The sequence below is a fragment of the Vanacampus margaritifer genome, chromosome 2 (genome assembly GCF_051991255.1).
Source record: "Vanacampus margaritifer isolate UIUO_Vmar chromosome 2, RoL_Vmar_1.0, whole genome shotgun sequence".
Lineage (NCBI taxonomy): Eukaryota > Metazoa > Chordata > Actinopteri > Syngnathiformes > Syngnathidae > Vanacampus > Vanacampus margaritifer.
In genome coordinates this window covers 32733416-32755464 of record NC_135433.1, presented here as the reverse complement: position 1 = coordinate 32755464, position 22049 = coordinate 32733416, and the positions used below count along the sequence as shown (strand labels likewise).

General features: G+C 38.1%; 1 protein-coding gene across 1 annotated transcript in view; it reads left to right on the top strand.

Annotated features, from left to right (window-relative positions):
* The window catches only part of hs2st1a (heparan sulfate 2-O-sulfotransferase 1a), a 50267-nt gene extending 32678 nt beyond the window's left edge, over window positions 1–17589 (top strand). Inside the window, exons 2-7 of the mRNA XM_077556600.1 lie at window positions 6713–6966; window positions 7352–7437; window positions 8719–8857; window positions 8941–9038; window positions 9963–10120; window positions 14129–17589. Of these exons, the coding sequence (XP_077412726.1) occupies window positions 6713–6966; window positions 7352–7437; window positions 8719–8857; window positions 8941–9038; window positions 9963–10120; window positions 14129–14352 (959 nt within the window). The 3' untranslated portion in view covers window positions 14353–17589. The remainder of the gene's footprint in view (window positions 1–6712; window positions 6967–7351; window positions 7438–8718; window positions 8858–8940; window positions 9039–9962; window positions 10121–14128) is intronic.
* The last annotated feature ends 4460 nt before the right edge of the window (window positions 17590–22049 follow it).

Sequence of the window (22049 nt, the reverse complement as noted above, 5' to 3'; positions counted from 1 at the left end):
TTTCACATGCATTCAAATATTAGCATTCAGCTTTCAGCATTCACACACAATTTTGAGGACTTACTGGGCTAACCTTGGACTTCGGGTATCGTATTTTCATGTTATATCATGTGGAAATATCCCCACAAATATTGTGGGCTCACTGTATTCATCTTTGTGATTACATTTTTACTATTAAGGCCTTTTCACACCTGATTTGCACTGTCGTCATATGTATATATGTACTTATGACCGCAAGACATTTTGGTTACAATCAACGGTGTTGCGATGGAATGGAGGAACCAATAATAAATGTGGTGTCCCACTGATGTCATGTAACCAGGTGGGGTGAAAGTGATAGAAGTGTTTGATTTTAGCATTGTTTACAATTAACCATGCATGCTCTACTTGTATCACATTTCCTCCTCCCAGGCTCCACTTTTGTTCTGACAAAGCCATGACTTTCTTTTATAACTGTGACAAATACATATTGCCGAACTGAGACCTAGTTTATCTCCAAGCCGGCGGAAGAAGGCACCGGGCTACTTCCTGTTTATTTACTTAACAGTGCCAGAAAGGGTGTCATTTCCTTGACACCAATGACTACTTTCCTATTTAGCCAATGCTTTGGCGGCATCTTTTTGGCATCTAATAAACTGCAAATATCCGGGGATTTACTATGAACAGATCATGAATATAGTAGTTATACTTTCATGGCAATAAGAGTGTGAGGAAAAATTGAAAAATGTCTTCCCTGTCAGGCAATCCCTTGAAACCAAAAATGTTGAGAACCCCTGTTATAAAGGTGGCAAGGCTGTGACAGCTTTGAACTCCCACGGATATTAGGGGTTCCGGTGATGCGCTGCCTCTCCTTCTCTCACACACACACACACGCACGATCCCGTCAGTCGCCCTTCCTGCAGGCTTCTCTGAGCATTGTCAACAGCAGTCAGTCTGCCATGAATTCCGATGAAGAAAAGCCTGCAGGCAACAAAGGCAAGAGGCTGCTTTTGTGCGCAATCTTTTCACACTACTCCAGTTTACACACACCAACCTTCCACCCTCCTCATTTGTAGTGAATTGATGTGCCGTCCCACGTCCGCTAGCTTTCAAATAACTGTCACCTTCCAGTCAAACTGCCAACCTCTCACCCTCGGCCCGTCACCTCTGGCTCTCGTCTCGCAGCTTTTCATCATTTCGTCTCAACCCCAGTAGATAAATCTTGGCGCAGTAAATCATGTCCTATGCCGGTTGAATGAGATATTTCATCTAAAATAAGAACAAAGCTCACTTTTTGATGAAAGAAAAAGTTAAAGGTTCAGTGGCTATAGAAAGTTAGCTAATCAGGAATATAAATCTGTACAGTTACATTTGAAAAGAATAGATCTGTTTAGTGGGTAATATCAAAACATTAAATTGATTGATTGCATGAATTCTCTCCCAAACGAATCATCATGTGTGCTGTGAGAAATTATCCAGTTTCAAGAAAATTGTCAGAAGATTATTAGTTTACTCTAAAAATAATGTATTTTTGTTTTGTTTATTTTTTTTCACTTATCCTGTTATCCGCTAAAAACTAAATCCCTTTCATTGCCGATCACAAAAAACAATCATCGAAAGTCTCCTTGAAAGATGTCTCATCCTCTGTAAATGTTCTTCTTTTTAATACAAGGAATCTAACACAGTGCTCAACAGTAAATATGATCATATTTCTTAAGTCCTCCATGACCATACTGATTATCTTTGTGTTTATTCCAAGTAAGTCATTTGCAAACATCTGCTTTTACTTAGGAAAACAATGATCAACATTTTTCCCTTTTTTCTGTTTTTTACAATAAAGGATGGAAATGTGGATATAATATTTTTTTAATCTGAGTCATCAAATATAGATAAAATAAATAATATTAAATACAAATAATTGACAGATTAATTGATTATTAAAATAATCAATAAGCAGCTCTAAAATTGAAAAAATTTACAACTAATCCATGTGATCGTTATCGGTATCTGCTGATCTCACTCACAGATGATTGGTATCGGAATGAGCGTCATAAAATACTAATCGGACCATTCCTAGTTATCGCTATTCGTAGCATAATTCCTTCCCAACACTATATAGTGGTGCCTTGAGATACGGGTGATCAAACTTACAAGTTTTTTGAGATATGCTGATTTTTATTTATTTTTTTCTTTGACTTGCAAGCAAAAATTTGAGATCTGAACACTGCATAAACGAACATAAGGCATATATTCTTTATACACTGCACAGAATGACTAGTATGCATGCATATCCGTATGTCTGTATCATATGGTGGCCAAGGCTCGCACACCAGAAAAAGCCGTGCCACAATATCCACTGAAGTGAAGCCAAAAATGTGGCAAAACAGTTTCATTCTTTACATTGGAATTTATTCTGTCATTACTGTATGTTTTTACATTGTACAATAATATAGAGTGCTACGTATTTAAAACACATCGCCAAACTTCTTTTTTTTAGATGCGAGAACGGATTACTGCAATTTCTATTCATATCAATGGGAAAAGATGATTTGAGATGAGTCTTTTGAGTCACAAAAACAAATGAACCTTATATCTCAAGGTACCACGGTAATTTGTAGAAGTACCTTTTGATTTCTATGACAGCCTTCAGTCTTTTTTTGGGTAGGAGTCTATCATCATTTTGGCTTAGCAATGTCTGCATTTCTTTGCAAAAGCAGTCCAAATTTGCGAGGACATCTCTTGTGCACAACCCTCTTGCAACTCTCAAGTGGATTTAGCTGCGGGCCCTTCTATATTTTCCTCGAGTCAAGCCATTCTTTTGTCGATTTGGATGCGTGCAGCAGAGTTGTCATGAAAGGTGAAATTCTCCCATCAACTTCAGCTTTGTAGCGAAACGCCTGAAGGTTTTGTGACAGATAGAATTTGGAACTGTTCATAATTCACTCCATCTTGACTCGGGCTCCAGCTCCAGCTGAAAAAAAAAAAAGGCAGGAGTACAGGGATGACGTTAAAATATAAAAGCACACTTGTACCACCACATTTTTAGGTTTTGAAGGTTTTACTTTCATCCCTAAATACAAAACATTTTATAATTATTTTCTATGCTAAAAAAAAAATAATGTGAGGAGTGCCAATTTTTACCTAAAGTGTCTTTTTTTTCTAAAGTGTCTTTTACGCAAGGAGATTACAGGAATGAACATATTTTAGGATGTTGTGCATCCCTGGGAGCAATCACTTTGGATCTTCCATTAACTGTTTGAGAAATATAGCTTTAGAAAAAAAAAAAAGTGGTTTTGTGGCACAACTTGCCCCCAGTGTGGAGTAGGTTGTGCCATTAGTCAGAATTTAGTCACAAACGATAATGCTATATAAAAGGAAGACAAATTCAATACAAAACTTTGATTTGCAGGTTACGGAGGCCTTTTCTTTTTATATCTTTCTGTGGATTTTGGCAAGGGGAAAATAACTTCCGAAGACACGTAACCCAAGTGAGCAGCAAAAACAAATTTGTCACTTGTTGAGTGCTCGGCAGGGTAAGCCTTCGCCTATTTGTTTTCTTATCCCTATATTTTTTTATGGCCATCCTGCAGATTTTTATCTCCTTTCCAACCTGACCTATGACCTTCCTCTATTTCACTGCTTTTTCCAATGTCAAAAATGGCACATACTTTTAGTGATCAAATGTAAGAATATAGTTTACAACAGCAATAAAATAAAATAAATTAATATAGAGTAAATAATGACAATTTAGGGGAAGTTGTGCCATTTGCACAACTTAACCCAGGCCCTTTGGCACAATTAACCCAAAGCCCACCATTTTGAAAAAAAATGCATCCCCCACCTGTTTTGAGCCAACATCATGCTAACTATATAGACTTGTGATGTAGCTTACTAAAGCACTAAAATGTGTTAACAGTTTTCAAAGTTGTCTATAATTGTTCAAACACAATCATAAAATCATAGAAATTTTACTTTGGAGGGCAAAAAAATGTTTGCTGAACTTATATGTGCTTACCTCTCAAGCCATGTGTCTCCCTTTTTTTTTACCGGATGAGCTAAATAGATGTCTCTTTAAAAATATGTGGTCACATGACCAACTTTTATAGTTTTCGAAATAACTTGCCCCTTGGCACAAATTCCCCCCCACTCTCCCCTACATACAGTAGTTATATAGAAATGTATCTGAGCATGATTTTAACAGACCTATGAGACATTTAGCACACCGATTACCAGAATAAACAAAGATGGAGCATGTGGGAGGACAGCACAGTGAGGTTTTTATTCAGTGAAGTATTTTGTCTACTCACCAACCAACATAAACATGCCCTATTGTAAGGTTCAACACCGCAACCATTTTTAAACTAATCATTATAGTGCTTATTATTGTTGTTGCATTTTGCAAATGTGTGGTCTGCATCATGCTGAGAGCTGCTGCAAAATGTCCTGAAACTTGAAAAAAAAATTGTCTCATAGAAAAACAGTCTCAGCAGTTGATGGTGCTGTGCTGTGCTCTGCCGTTTTTCTTCACAAATAGTACAATTTAACTTGAGCTTAATCTCTCCATAGAGTAGTTTTACCAGTAGCACAGAACAAAAGCGTTCGACATTCTGCAAACCGATGTGTTTTCCATAGCATAGGCCAGTTTTAACCAACACCTCCAATCGTGCCACATTGATTGGACTCCAGATTGGATGACTTGTGACCCCAATTAGTTCTCGGAGAAGTCAGCCGTTTTTTCCAGTCTGCACTCTGTCTGTTTACATGTTGTTTTCAATCAGGGCTTCAGTTATAAGTGATGAAATATTTTTTTTCGGACAAATTTGAGCTATGTTGGCAGTGAACTCAACTCACTTCACAACAAGCAGCAGTTTGACAGATTCAATTGACATTTGACAATTCATCAAAAAAGATTCCATTTGTTTATTGCCACTCTCAGACAGTTGAGGTTTACTGTCAAACATAAGACTCGGAAAATTACACCTTTTTTATTTAAAATGACATAACTGCCCTAGGAAACTGTTTACCTTAATGCTAACAAACAATGCAAAATGCCATAGACGGGCTAATGAATAGCATGAGCGTTGCTGTATTATATATAAGAAACACATGTAGACACAGTATAACTATACTCACAGGCATGCATTCTTTATCCTCTGCATAAAGTAAATAACATTACCACAGCTTACTGAGGTCCATTGAATTGACAAAACTTAAAACACATTCTTAGGAGGCTTTAAAAGATTCATGGCCTTTCCATTCATTTCAGTGGGAAAAGATGATTTGAGATGAGTGTTTTGAGTTTCAAGCATGGTCACAGAACAAATTAAACTCATGTCTTAAGGCGTGCTATGTGAATAGAGTGTATATCTACTAGGGGTGTCAAAATTAGTGTGTTCAGTTTGAGTTAATTTAAAGTTCCTTTAATGCCACGAATTTTTCCGACGTGCGATTAATGACCGCCCCTTACTTGTAAAGCCTGTACTGGGGGAATTCCAGTCACAAGGCAGCAGACACGTCCACATAAAAATTTTACAGTAATAAATTTAATAATAATGCGTATATTTGTGGAGACTGGGGTCAAGTTGTATTTTACAATTTTCAAAATGTGCAGAATTTCACTAGTTACTTCATGTTAAAGATTAGATAGTTCTTAATATGAAAAGAAAAATGCACTGAGCTGTCACCAACGTCTTACAAATGCAATTAATTATGCCATCTAGTGGCAGAAAAATTATCTAAAAAATTATCTCAAAACAAATCAATATCACACTTTTACAGTACAGTACACCTTCTTAATTTTAACTCAATTTTATGAATTATTATGAAATGACTAAAAGATGCAGCCATATTTCTATTTAGTTTAGCTTTTTTTCCACTTTTATGTTAACAAGAGTATTTTTTTGTACATTTAGAAAAGATAAAAAATTTGTGATTAATCGTGAGTTAACTATTGAAGTCATGCGATTAATTACAATTAAAATAATAATAATAATATTTCTATTAGTTTAACTTTTTTTCCACTTTTATGTTAACAAGAGTTTTTTTTGTTACATTTAGAACAGATATAAAATTTGTGATTAATCGTGAGTTAACTATTGAAGTCATGCGATTAATTACAATTAAAATAATAATAATAATATTTCTATTAGTTTAACTTTTTTTCCACTTATATGTTAACAAGAGTTTTTTTTGTTACATTTAGAACAGATATAAAATGTGTCATTAATCGTGAGTTAACTATTGAAGTCATGCGATTAATTACAATTAAAATAATAATAATAATATTTCTATTAGTTTAACTTTTTTTTCCACTTTTATGTTAACAAGAGTATTTTTTTGTACATTTAGAACAGATATAAAATTTGTGATTAATCGTGAGTTAACTATTGAAGTCATGCGATTAATTACAATTAAAATAATAATAATAATGATAATATTTCTATTAATTTAACTTTTTTTCCACTTTTATGTTAACAAGAGTACTTTTTTTGTACATTTAGAACAGATATAAAATTTGTGATTAATCGTGAATTAACTATTAAAGTCATGCGATAAATTACAATTAAAAAATGTAATCGCCTGACACCTCTTATGTCTACTATCGTGACTTATTGTAGATGAAGATTTGATGACAAATGAAGGCAAAATCCATGTAATTCCAAGACTTCACATACGTTTTCCTGCAATTGTATACCGCTTTGTGACTGTATTAAACTCCCTGTCACCCATCCAGAGCGGGCGATTGCTCGGCACGAGGTACGGGAGATCGAGCAGCGGCACACCCAAGACAACCTACGGGAGCGGGACTCGTTGTGGACGCCTACGTCCGAAAGCGACGACGACGTGGTCATCATCTACAACCGCGTGCCCAAGACGGCGAGCACTTCCTTCACCAACATCGCCTACGACCTGTGCGGGAGGAACCACTACCACGTCCTGCACATCAACACCACCAAGAACAACCCTGTCATGTCAATACAGGACCAGGTCACAATCTTTTTTTAAATATTCACACTCTAATTAGAAAACCAAGGTACATACAGTAAGTACATATTTTGGAGCAACATATGCTGCCATACAAGCAACGTCTCGTCAGGGAAGTCCCTGCTTATTTCCCGCGGCGTCCCTTAACTGCTCCACTTTTTTTCTTCTTTACTTGCTCACAACACAAAGCAAAAAAATTGACCAAGCACCAGTAAGTTCAAGCACTCTTAAGTCAAAGTACTTCTGTGTTAATATGCTAAATTAATATCAATTACTTTGTATCGTTCGTGGAAGGACATTTGCGATGGTTTACTGTACATTTTCTTTGTGTTCATATTCATTGACTGGACACTTTATAGCAAACTAATGAGTATTTTCCTGGGTTCAGGTGCGGTTTGTGAAGAATGTGACTGAATGGAGGGAGATGAAGCCAGCTTTCTACCATGGCCATGTCTCCTTCCTGGACTTCACCAAGTAAGAATGTGTACACTTGACCCCTCCTTGTGGTGATCAAGTGCTCTGTACTTGCACAGAGAGGGAGCTTGTTGACTTTTGTTAGGAAAGATTAGGCAAACTTTTGTGCTCAAGGGCACCAATGGATTTTTATTTTATTTTTTAACATGCAGATAAGATCAAATATCCAACTACTCGATCCCAGAACGGAAATTCAGGTGTTCTAGTAGTAAAAAATAAATAATGTGAATTAGTTAAATAATATATTCCTATTGAGTGGAAAATATTCCCGTTTTTAAGAAAATGTGGGTTAATGAGTGTGTAAACTATGTATAATAGCTTTAATATAATAAGATAATTTAATAGAATATGTTTTGTATGTATTTAGAATTTGTGATTAATTAGCAGTAGATGTTATAATTGTTTAAATATATATGTACAATTGAATTAACCAATTATTAGCTCTGCTAAATAATACAAAGTAAACACTAATAAATTCATGTAAAGAAAATGTGATTTTTTTTGTGGATAATATAATAATTCATTCTCCTTTTTTTTTTTTTTTTAATAATTTTCCATTATATAGTCAAATGTTTTATGAATATTTTTGCATTTTATATGTAGACCTACATGTATTTTATTTATTTATGTATTTAATAAATCAGCCAACAAACTATATTTAATAAAGTACTTCTTTTTTTAAAATACTGTAATGTAAAATGTGTCAAATAGCTTATGTTTTCTTTCCCATTTGTCTTTTAAACTAATTTAATTATAATGAACTGATCATTACAAAAATCCTAAATGTGCAATACTGTGTGTCATTTTAATGTTGTATATTCATTTAATATATTCATTGTTTTGTAATTATTAATCATTTATTTTATTAGATAATTAAACACAAAATGATTATAATTAATACATTTTAATTAAACAATTTTATGGGGGAAAACCAGTTAAATTAATACTCAACTCAACTTTATTTATAAAGCACTTTGCAGCAACCACAGCCATAACAAAGTGCTGTAAACTACTAGCCTGGAAATCCAGACTCACTTCCAGACGGCTCTTTCAAGAAAGTGGGTGTGGCTTGCCAGGCTAGTACACTACATCAAACACAAAACATATAAACACAACCATAATAGATAAAATAATAATATTAATAAAAGTACAATAATAAATACATGTCTAAGTAAATTATGAAAAAAATCTAATGAATGAAACCCACAGGTTAAAACAACACTGTTATATTCCGTTTTCTAAATCACTTCAGTTTCTGAACCTACGCATGTCATTTTTCAGGTTTGGGGTGAAGCTGAAGCCGATCTACATAAACGTGATCAGAGACCCCATTGAAAGGCTGGTTTCCTATTACTACTTTTTGCGTTTCGGAGATGACTACCGACCCGGCTTGAGGCGCAGGAAGCAAGGAGACAAAAAGGTTTCAATCCAAAGGCACAAATGTTCATCTATTCATGATATATGAAATGAATGTATTCATTTCATCTTTCTGCCACGTTTCAGACATTTGATGAATGTGTGTCAGCCGGCGGCTCTGACTGCGCCCCAGAGAAGCTTTGGCTCCAGATTCCTTTTTTCTGTGGGCACTACTCTGAATGCTGGTCAGTGGTAACAATGACACCCCAGAAAACAAAACCAAACAAAGTCATATTTCATTTTATATATGAAAAAAATACTCCAAAAAATTGTCAGCGTGTCACATTCCATTGTGATGGGAATCCAAATGTGACATCAGTTTAGCATCAGTTAGATTTATTTGACCACACAATTGGACTCCTTGCCAAACAGAATTGGAACAGAGAGGAGGCCAATTCCATTTTTGCTGAAGGCTGAAAACATTTGGGTGTGACATCAAAAGATAAATATGAAATCAACATTTCATCTATTATTTAACTTGATTATTTGTGATGACACAACACACTTTTAGGGTGAGTAAAAGTATTGGAACAGATGAACATAAAAAAAACTGTACATAGACTTAGTCATTTAAAAAAATAAAGTCAAAACAACAATAAAAAAAACGTGTTTTTTCTTTATGTTTGTGTAGATTGTAAATAATTTTAGGTCCTGGGAATCTGCAAAGGTTGAATCGAGGCAACTGGACTCTTATTTGTTGAATTTGTTGCGTTCTCTTGTTTTATGAAAACATTCAAAAATGACTCGGGCAATTATGCTATTAGGCTAACAACATGCTTGACGCAAGTGAAAGGTTGTCAGACAAAAATATATGGTAAGAAAGAATACAAAAGTATATTTGAATTTGATGCTAGTTTTTACAATCAAGTCAAGCCTTTGTGTGGAGTTAATTCAGCACAACTATTTCCAACACAGAAGATCAAACTGTTCCCAGTTCTTGCCTGTTTTGTTTCATAAGCCTTTTTTTTTAAAACAAAAGTTAACGCCTACACAGAATTTTCCTTTGCCTTTATCCTTCCTTTTGTCCTAATCCTTCGGCGTGTTATCTTTCCTTCTTTCCCTTATCTGGTCCTGTGAACATTAAAAATGCAAGCATTTGTCTTTTGCAGGAACGTGGGTAGCAAGTGGGCTCTGGAGCAGGCTAAATACAACCTGGTGAACGAGTACATGTTGGTCGGAGTGACGGAAGAGCTGGAGGACTTTGTCATGATGCTAGAGGCGGCTCTGCCACGCTTCTTCAAAGGAGCCACTGAACTGTACAAAACAGGTGCGCGTCCAAATAGCTAACCATCATTTTGTTAGCATGATAGCGCTTATTTGCCTCAAGTCAATTGATATTGTGACAGTAAGTAAAAAAAAAATAATCAATGCTATTAGGCATTTAGGCTAATGCTTTTATTTTCATTCCATTATTACGGATTTTCTTTTCCATCGATTCCCTAAACATTTTTAAACCAACAAGTGCCACCTAAAAAAATGGCATTCCTAGAATTGTATTTAATATTATTGTTAGCTACTGTAACATTATGTAGCTTGAATATTATATTGCGCTTAAATATAGGAAAATAAACAAATAAATAAATTAATGTAATTAATTAAAATGTATTGCACGCAAATGTTAAATAAAATGTATGTAATAAATCGTTTGCGTCGGGCCGAAATCTCATAAGTCACAATTTGGTAAATTTTTCAAAAATCCATATCATTGGTCGCGTAGGTGTTATTTTTCAATTTTTTTTGACCAATCTTAACTCATTTGCTCCCAAAAACGTATAAAAAATGTTCTATTTTAAATAATGCCCTGGTCCGAAAAACGTATTTATATATTTCTTATGTTTGTTTTTAATGCTAGAGCATACAGAAGGCTTTGATACAGCCTCTGACCTGAAGAGGTCGCTTAAAGCAATGGTAGTTATTACAAAAAAACGGCCAGCAGGTAACAGCAGAGTATAAGAGATCAACCAGGGTATCAAAAAGCTCTTTTCCCCACCATAATGATGAAACTTAGCTATATTCTAATGCTAATTGCTACAAAACGGCAACAGATACAAATACACATTTTTTCCTGATGAAATAAGAGACTCTAATCTTTCTTTTTGTAGGTTCCATGTTTTTATAGCAATCCAGTAAAACAACCGGGAGCAGAGGGGGTTGCTTCAGTGAAAATGGCTGGGAGTGAATGAGTGTTGAAAATGGCTAGCTTTCTTTGAGGATGTAATGTTAATGGTTGAACAAACATGCTATGTTTGAGGTCTCCTGAAAAGTGACTATTTTGGAGGTACAAGGTTTCGGCCCCGACGCTAGTGAAATGCTCTCAACAATTGAATGCACACGTTTACGCTGAACTGAACATTTACAACTGAACTGAACTTTGGGCAGTCCGACTTTTACAAAATACATTACGTAAGGACTCTCTGGACTTATGTTTTACATCCTAAATGTTCTTCGTGTTATAGTTATACTAGTGTAGCTTAAACTATCGGAGAGCAATGTCTTCCTTTTTTTACATACTCGTACTTCACACTGATGTATGTGCTGATTAGCTTCAAATTGAAGCAGCTGGAATGAATAGTGGACAGCTCTGAAAGAATTAAACCCTGCTATTAAATACGTTCTGAACAAGCCATTGTCAACACAATATTGCAGCTATAAAATATCACGGTATTAGATGAGGATTGACTTAATCCCTTTTGAAAAATGATTAACGAGCGAGGAGGTTACATCGGTGATTTAGTTCATTGTTATTGCCTTTATCACACAAATCCTACAGTATGTATTAAGTTTTATGCTGTTTATTTTTTATACAATACAGTGAGTGCTATTTTTATTTCTTAAAACTACGTAACAAAAAAATATAAATATACCCCCCCCCCACACACACACACACACACCTTCTAGTTGCTATATTGATGAGATAGCAGAGGCTATTGCGCAACCCTCTAAAAATATATTTGCATGTCAAGGTGTCTTGTTAATAATGTGACTAATTATTAAGATCAAATTTTATGTCTGGTCATATAACCTTCTATTCTGCATTCCCCTCACTTGAGTCTTGTGATGGATGTCATAACCGGGAGCCTCAGATCACCTCAGCTCCAATAAATGTGAAGCACCATCCAAATATAGACGTTTTCTCTCTTGGTGTAATCATTAAAGAGCAGCAACATCAGAGTATAGGGGAAGCGGGAGAGAAAAAAAAACAGTGACAAAAGTGAAGTCTGCTTCATGCGCTTGACCTTATTCCTGCCTCCTTGTTTAATCATGTTTAATTAGCGTCTGGGCAATTACCAATCACTCACTGAAACCTGGCGTTTTCGCTAAGCACTTGCTAAGCCTCATTTAACCAAGATTGATCAGCATTCTTCTATTTTTAGGACTTATGCATACATATGGTCAGATTTGAGAAGGCAAGATAACTACTTGTAGTCAGTCTAGTCATAATATGCATGTTGCACAAGTTTGCACACCCTCTTATAACTGGGATGTGGCTGAGCAAACACCTGCCACCATTTACAGTGCCTCTGATTAACCCGTAATAAATTTCAGCTGTTGTAGTTGGCTTTTCCTAACTGGCTTTTTTGCTTTCAAGCAGAAGCCCAAAGGTTGTGTGCTAACACTGACTGCTGTTTTGAACTGTTGACAATTCCCTTCCTCAACACAACATTGCTTATCACCAGAAGAACACCTTACCGACATTCAAGCATGGTGGTGGCAGCGTCATGTTTTGGGGCTGTTTTTGTTCAGCTGGAACTGAGGCCTCAGAAAGAGTAGAATGAATAAAGTAAACAAAGTTTTCAAGAGGAGTCAGTTTTAGCAGAAAACCTTCAGGCTTCTGCTCGAAAGAAAAAAATAATGCCAGGGAAAACCTACTGGAACATCTAAAATGTATTTCCGGTTCATCAGAGGCATTTCAAATGGTGGAAGTATGACTCCCGTTTACCATGAGTCATCAGTTTTGAACACAGCGACATCCCCTCTTATAAAGCTATGCATGCTTGTGCAACCACATTATCTAAGTTTTTTTCATTGCCCTCTTGAAAATGTCACTTCAATGGTGGAATTTTTTTTTTTTAATCTAATTTTTTGTATCTAAAAAAAAAAAGGCATTTGAATGGAATCAAATGTATATCGTTGCACATGTCACAAGTGCAAAGCAGTGAAATTCACTTAGCAGTTACAACCCCTCCAAGAGATATTAAAAGAAAGCGCAACAAACACAGAATGGGAAGCCTGACGGGTCGCTAAGCAGCACCTCAAACTCTCCAATGAAAAATAAAACAATTTGTATTTATTTATTTTTAAACAGCCCCATACTATGCTCCTGTTAGGGAGGAACACAGTCCGGATTTTGGGGAGAAACAAAACCTCAACAAACAGCCACATTAGTATACAACAATCAAAGACTCAAAAACTTGCATATGGGGAAGTGGTGTGGTGAACAGAGGTGTGTAAAACTTATAGCCACTGTAGTGTGCATCTTCAGCTAAAGTCAGACCTTTTTTTAAGCATTTAATGTACTCCACTTACTTGTAGTTCAAATCTGTAAATGTTATCTTTTGGGTGTTTGAGGGAAAATTTTAATTGATCTTGGGCTGTCAGTGAAGTTAAGGCGCACACGTACACTGGTTCTTCGGGGCGCCTTTTTTTAATTATTTTTTTTAAATATACAATTTTTTTTAAATTAAGGCTAACGTTGTAAGATGAGTTTTACATAATATTTAAAAAAATTCTGATCATAGCTACTTACCGGTAACCGGCTCAGTTTTAAGCAGCATATTCAGTTGGACAGTTTTCCACTATTAGCAGCAGGGCTCCGGCCACGAACAGCAGGGGATTACTGCATGTATTTATTTATTTATTTATTTTTGGAGCACAGAGTACCTGAGCAAATAGCAGCAGCTTGTAAAAGGAGGAGGACCATTTTGCAATAAAAAGGAGTACTAATTAGTAGTCAGCCTTAATAGTGAAGTCCTGGGGGTGTCTGTGAATTAATTTTCTTAACTATTAACAAAGGGGAATGCCAATACAAAAGAAGTGCATTCTACGTATTATTCCTATTGGCCTTGGGTGAATAAAAACTCCAATATGATTGAGGCATAAATCACTCAATGTTGTCCGCAGCTCCTTCTTGTAGCTCTTCTCATTAGCAAAATTATTCCGTTAACCGCATCAGGTCCTTAATAGAATATTAGTCAATTAAAATAACACATTTTGTACTAGTGCTGTTTTAACTCTCACAGTTAATCTTGATTCCCCCTCTTTCCTGTGATCGCAGGGAAGAAATCCCACTTGAGGAAGACCAGCGAGAAAAAGCCGCCCACCAGGGAGTCCACGGCCAAACTGCAGCAGTCGGCCATCTGGAAGATGGAGAACGAGTTCTATGAGTTTGCCCTGGAGCAATTCCAGTTTGTCAGGGCCCACGCGGTGCGGGAAAAGGATGGCGAACTCTACATGTTGCCGCAAAACTTCTTCTATGAGAAGATCTACCCCAAAAACTAACGAGGGTGGGATGTTTCATCAGAAAAGTTTGGGGCGAGATGAGGAGGACGTCCAGGTGTCCACTGGAGGAAATGTGATGGGAGTTCAACGACTTGACCGAACATATGACGGCATATGCCATCAGACTGCAAACAGTCGGTGTTGCTCACGTATGGGGAGGCAGAGCTCGCGTTCCGTCCCCATTTCTGCAGGTCAGCGGCTTCCTGTCACTTCCATGTCAGAAATCCACCGAGGCCCGGGGGGATGGCACATGAGAGGAGACATGCGGAAGCCCAGCCCCAATTAGTCCAGCATTACTCCGACCAAGACAAAACATCTACATTTGCTATATGCTGTTTGGTTGTGTTAGCTTCTGAGCTACGGAGTTCTCCCGTTCATCATTTGCACCCCTGCTAATCGCACATTTTATAGGCTGTTAAAAAAGAGTAACAGTAGAGTGAATCCCCAATTGCCTATAGATGCCACAAGTTGGCAGCAAAGAACTATTTTGTCTAAATAAAGCTCATTATGTCACTTAAACATAATGGGCTCTTTGCACAAATCCACTACTTCCTGAACTCAGTACAACTCCTTCATTTCCTGTCTTTCATGAGTGGACAAACGGATTAATCAGGTGTGCCTGACCATTGTCGTCATGGTTACTGAGGTCAGGCACACCTGGATTAATCAGCTTGTCCACTCATGAAAGACAGGAAATGAAGGATTGGTATTGAGTTCACGAAGTGGAGCTGTGCAAAGAGCCCATTCCTTGGTACCAAGATGGCAGAAAATAAATAGGTTTAGTAACAGGTTTAGTAGCCCACCCCCGAACCCCAATAAAAATCTGTCAATTTGAGAATGCTGAATCACAACTTGATTACAGTGGCAGCTTATCATACAATTTGTTCCATTTTGTCATATATCAAATATGACAAACTTGTAACCCGAAAAAAACTCCTACTGAAGCAATCCTCAGTCAAGGTAACACTGTACTACTTTCCAATTTTGGGGAATTTTGTGGCACCTTAGGGCAAAAAAAAACACACACAAATGGATGATTTTGCTGTTGAATTACTGAGAATAAGTTCCACGGGGGGGTGCATTTGTGTAACTCAAACCATAAATAGGTGGGGCTCCACTGTATTTATTGTCTTTTGGATGTAAACATGGCAACAAGACGTCTGCCCTGCCTTGCTCAGACTTACGGTGAAAAATTACTGAGTTGTAGTATTTGAACAAAGACATTTGAGGTTTTTATGAACTTTAAAAAAAAAAAAATAAGTGTGTATGTTTTATACTGTGTGTTTTCGTTCATTCTGGTAAGTGCAGCTTTATAGCCTCGCCGCTTCTTTACATATGCTTTTATTACAGCGTGTATGAAGTGACAGAATGAAGATGCTGCTTGCTGTAAATATACATTTTCAGTACATTAGGTGAGATTGGTCCCTTCCCGTATGAAATTAGCTTGGTTTATATATATTTAATTTAAGAACTATGTGTGTTTGTAATTACTCAGTAAATTGCCCTTATGTATATAACTGATTTTGTTTGTTGGTGTGTTTGTTATGCTAAAATGCCAATGGCCTAAGGACTAACTGCCACCTTATGGAAAATTACTAATAGAAATATCTGAAGTCTGCAGCAAGAATTCATGAAACTTCCTTGAAGTTGCAGTCACATTTCATTGAGAGTAATTTGAATACAAATAAGTGTTAGTTTTTTTTGTGTGCCTTCCTTGTGCCCAAAAACAGTGCTGCAGCTGTGTCTGATTGGTAGAAAATAAAACAACATGGCTGTCTTTTTTTTTTTCCAGTACGAAATGGTTTTTGAATGTTCTCTCGCACATGAGTATGGAAAGCCGTTCGAGCATTTATGTGATATCCTTTGTTTACTAGTATGCTTTTTGTTCTCACTAGTAAGACGGTTTAGTGCACTAGTAGAGTGGCATTTGCTCACTAGTGTTTTATATACTACGGTAAGATTTCTACACACTAGTAGAGCATCTTTGGCATTCCAGTAGCATAACTACAAGTTACTAGTGAGGCAAAACTGCACTCGTAGTATTAATGCAGTACCCGATGTGAACTCGCAGAATTTAAAATGTCAATAATAGTACTCGTAACCACAGTTATAGTTTTGTTTTTTCTAGTAAGTTTTTTTATTTCGTTTTGACTTTTGTTTTATAATTTAATTTAGCTTTAATTAGTTTTTAGAGGAGGGTTATTAGTTTTATCGTTTATTTTTTAATGTTTTCTTTTAATTTAGTTTTCATTAGTTTTAGTATTAGTTTTAGGTGTTTTTTTTTTTATATGTGGCGTAATTGTCAAGAGCAATTCTCAAACAACACTTTGACTGTCCTTCCTTCTGTATGGATGTACAGAAAAGGATGAACCCAGAAAGATCATGCATGATATTAACTGACAAAGAGAAAAACAACATACATTTTTGCTCATTATAGTTGATTTTAGTTAGCTTTATATATGTAGGATGTAGTTTCAGTTTTTTTAAAAATCATTATCTTTGTTATTTTATTAAAAATGTTTGTTTTGTTTTTCAATAAAATTTTCATTAACTATAAAAACCTTGCTCATAATACACAGTTGTCAACTAGTGCATTGTTTTTCCTCACTGGTAACATTAGTTGGGTGTGACAATCAGTGGTCATTTTAATTTATGCTATGAGTAGAGGTGTAACGTAAACAGATTTGATTAAATGATGTTAGTGCATCGAATCAAACCAATTCAAATTGTTCCACTTGAAAATGAACGGTCCTTGAATTGTATCGCACCACATGTATGGAGAGACGTATTGAATCATCTTTTAATGGCCAGATGCACAGGGTTCGGTTAGGACGACTTTGGTATACAGGACCACGATTATGTTACAAGTGAGACAAAACTACTAGTGGACATTGAAGACACATGTCTACTAGAGGTCCAAAAGTGTTAATAGTGCAGCACAGTATTTTATGTTAGTTAGGTTTTAATGTGACTAATATCCAGTGTAAGAGCCTACAAGGCCAAAGCCGGCTTGTAGTGGGGGGGGGACTAGTAAGAGTCGTTCCACTAGTGTGCCCTACCCACTTTACTAGTGCGCTGTATTGTCTTAATGAGGACAAAGAGCATACTAGTGAATTAAACTGGATGTGAAGGATATTGAATAAAATGCATTTCCATAGGGGAGGGATAAAGACTGGAATGTTTTATAACAGATGACCTACAGAGGGAGACAGAGAGCTACCACTTGTTTTCATTAAAGTTCTAATCACATTAAATGAATATGACTAATGTCTTGATTTGATTTTCCACCGGTAAAGTTTGCATACATAGATTATTTTGTATTATTTTTAAATGATATGCTACCCACAAAAACAAAAAAACAATAAAACAGTTTGCAGATGAGAAGACCAAAGATATGAGTGAAAGTTGACACGGGCCTAAACCCTTTACTCATCTGGGCTCATGTAATCCCTGGCCAGTCATCAATAGTGGGACTAATCCCCCTTAATCTCGTATTGTCTAGTCCAGTACGAGCTTCCCGGTTTTGGTCTAATGACACATAAATACTGGATGTCTATCCACAGCTTCAGTCTGAATGTTTGGGCAGTCTTTTGCATTCATTGAGAGCAGTTTTGCTTAGATATGATATATAAGATATGCTTTTCGTCCATTTTCACGCTATGTTGTTTTTAGCATGTGAAATGTAAATTTGCATCCGGAATGTTTGAGGCTGAAATTCCATTTCCCAATAACATAGCTGTCACATATGTGGTCGCTAAGTCATGAATTTTCACCCTCAAACATGTTTTGATTATCATCTTATATGCTTGCGTCCTTTGCATGGCTGTCACACGAATTGAACCTCTTTAAAATACTGTGGGAATTTACACCTTTCCAAAACATGTTTGACAGCATTTGGAGTGGCGAAATGGTTGAAATTCCTGAAAAACCAGGGACGCCACAATGTCACGGGGAGGATTCCAAAAGCTTTCTGAAGTTGGCTGGAAAACCACACTCAACATTCATAACTGCGCTGGAGCAACAGCAGTTTCCTGCCAGCTCAATTAAACTAACCAATCATTATATTACTCTTATGCGAAGCAGTAATCCTTTTTATTGTGGGCAAACAGCCACGGAGCGAGAGCACAAAATCACTCATTGCTTGTAGACTTGAATCCCTCAACTAACGCTTTCACTCAAGCTTAATCTAATGCAGAAGTGACATTATCCATCTATCCATATTCCTTATCCTGTTCAGCGTCAGTGTTTCGACAACATCGCGTGGACATCAGGGACAGTGCCTCTGGATTGGCAGACCGGGGTGGTGGGGTCCCCCTTTTGAAGAAGGGGGACCGGAGGGGTGTGTTCCAACTATAGAGGGATCACACTCCTCAGCCTCCCTGGTAAGGTCTAGTCAGGGGTGCTGGAGAGGAGGGTCCGTCGGGAAGTCAAATCTCGGATTCAGGAGGAGCAGTGTGGTTTTCGTCCTGGCCGTGGAACAGTGGACCAGCTCTACACCCTCGGCAGGGTCCTCGAGGGTGCGGGGGAGTTCGCCCAACCAGTCCACATGTGCTTTGTGGACTTGGAGAAGGCGTTTGACCGTGTCCCTCGGGGAGTCCTGTGGGGGGTGCTTCGGGAGTATGGGGTATCGAGCCCCCTGATATGGGCTATTCGGTCCCTGTACGACCGATGTCAGAATTTGGTCCGCATTGCCGGCAGTAAGTCGAATTTGTTTCCTGTGAGGGTTGGACTGTTCATAACTTTTATGGACAGAATTTCTAGGCGCAGACAAGGCATTGAGGGGGTCCGGTTTGGTGGCCTCAACATTGCATCTGTGCTTTTTGCAGATGATATAGTGCTGTTGGCTTTATCAAGCCGTGATCTCCAACTCTCACTGGAGTGGTTCGCAGCCGAGTGTGACGCGGTTGGGATGAAGATCAGCACCTCCAAATCCGAGACCATGGTCCTCAGTCGGAAAAGGGTGGAGTGCCCTCTCCGGGTCAGGGATGAGATCCTGCCCCAAGTGGAGGAGTTCAAGTATCTTGGGGTCTTGTTCACGAGTGGGGGTAGGTTAGAGCGGGAGATCGACAGGCGGGTCGGTGCTACGTCTGCAGTGATGCGGTCTATGTATCGGTCCATTGTGGTGAAGAAGGAGCTGAGCCGAAAGGCAAAGCTCTTGATTTACCGGTCGATCTACGTTCCTGCCCTCACCAATAGTCACGAGCTGTGGGTCGTGACCGAAAGAACAAGATCCCGGACACAAGCGGCCGAAATTAGTTTCCTCCGCAGGGGGTCCAGGCTCTCCCTTAGAGATAGGGTGAGAAGCTCGGTCATCCGGGAGGGACTCAGCGTCGAGCCGCTACTCCTCTGCGTTGAGAGGAACTAGTTGAGTTGGCTCGGGCATCTGGTTCGGATGCCTCCTGGACGCCTCCCCGGTGTTCCGGGCATGTCCTACCCGAGGCCCCGGGGACGACCCAGGACACGCTGGAGAGACTACGTCTCTCGGCTGGCCTGGGAACGCCTTGGGTTCCCGTCGGAGGAGCTGGCTGGAGTGGCTGGGGAGAGGGAAGTCTGGGCTTCCCTGCTAAAGCTGCTGCCCCCGCGACCCGACCCCGGATAAGCGGAATTGAAGACGGAACGGAACGGAATGCGTTGTGCTTCTGGCATTCAAAAATGATTCGACTAATGTTAGCAATATTGCTATAAGTATAAGTTAATGTTTAACCACCATTGGAGGGAACGAACAAGTGACGCATATACAAGTGACATGTCCATCTGTCGTGTACAATTTGCGTGGCAAGGACAAGACAAGTTAGTTGATCACATTGCCAATAATGCTAAATATAGCAAATAAACGACGGGAAAACATTAAGGTTAGCAAGATCTCTCTGCAAGTTAACATTTAACCACCAAACGAGTAGAACTAGTGACCCTTAAAGTTAATATCGTGGCCATGAGATGAATATAACGGCAACGGTTTAGAACGTGTGATATTTTATGGATAAGTAGTAAAGTTTGGATAATTGTCAATATTTTAAGCCGAACCGCATTGTAATCGTCAATCCGCAAAATGGGCGTGCCGTCATTGATGTGTTGACGATTAGTTTGATGGATTGATGATTACATTTACAGATGAAAACCACTTCCACCAATGCTTAGTCTCTCAATTTTTCGAAGTTGCTCGTCACTCGTCAACAAAGTCCTCCATTGACTGATTGATGGACCTCCCGTCCATATTGACAGAATGCCCACCTCTGGTACTTACTCCATAGCAACTTTTTTATGCCTAAATAGCCCCTACTGGGTTGAGCTGTGAAAATACATCTGCTTAAAACCTAAAGTGCTGGGAATATATTCTAACGGGGCTTTCCACATCATGGCAAGAGATGCTTGCCACTAGCTAACTCACAAGCTAACTGTCTTGCCGTGCTCTTCTTGGTTAGCGGTCGGCGGGTGGGTGCCACTTCCTCGCTTGGGAATTTAAATAAGACAGAATTGTGGCATGCAGGGAAGATGCATTTTTAGGGGGTAGGCATAGCCAGCTAGCTAGCGTCATGCTATAGTACGCCAAGTAATTTTGTACAGGATGACCAAATTTTTATATAACTGTATAACAGTTTAATGCTATATCTCTACAATTCAGTACTACAAAGTTCTCAGTCTTAGCACATTTGCATATTTTTAGCATCTTCATAGTATACTCATATGTCTAGAAACAAACCTTTAGGCTAATTTCTTCTCAGGGTCTTTGAAATACATTTCAGTCTGTACTTTTACTTAAAGGTGCGTTGTGCTGTTTAAAAAGGTAATGTTAAAGCTTTTTCTACATCATGCATGCTCCACCAATGCCCAGATGAGTAAGAAGAGCCCTGACTGTTTTACTCTGACTGCACCTATCAGCTTTTATCTTCCCTTTATAGTAGAGTGTGCAGACCTGCACACTCCACAGATTCTTTGGGGAGGTGAGGGGCAGAGTTTTTCTTACCTAATTTGAAGTCATGTCTTCGTTTGTCAACTGTGGCTGTCGCTTTAAGAACGTCCACGTACTCGCAAGTACACCATGAACAAACCTGATACAGATGCTGCAGTAACGCTTTGGGCCTGAGGTGGCAGTCACGAGTAAAAAAGTGACAAGCTGCACAAAGATGCTTTAAAGTGGAAGTCAACTCCCCCCAAAAATCTTGGCAATAGTATGTTCTATGCAACCCCAGTAGTCTAAATACGATATTTTGGTTAATCTTACATTAGTGGAATATAAATTCAACAGGGAAATCCAGCCGTTTTTATCATTAGAATGCGGCCATTTTGCCACTTGCTGTCGAGTGAAAATAACATCACAGTTGCTCAGGTCTCAGGTAACAACCAATCACAGCTCAGCTTCAGAAAACAGGTAAGTTGTGATTGGTCGTTGCTGAGCCCTGAGTAACTGTAATGTCATCTTCAGTCGACAGCAAGCGGCAAAAGGGCCACCCCCTGAGATGGACAAAAACGGCTAACTTATATCAGAGTGTCATGTTTAGACTAGGGAAGTCACATATTACTTATTATTGTCAAGAAATGTTTAAGGTGTTGAATCAGTCCTTCTACCTTTACTAGTCTCTTTTTTCCCCCAACATAAGTATTTCTACTTCTACTTAAGTACAATCCATAGTGTGAGTACTTTTGCCCCCTGATGATTGTACAGTAGATGCTGTAAAACCTGCTGACGTCTGCAATGC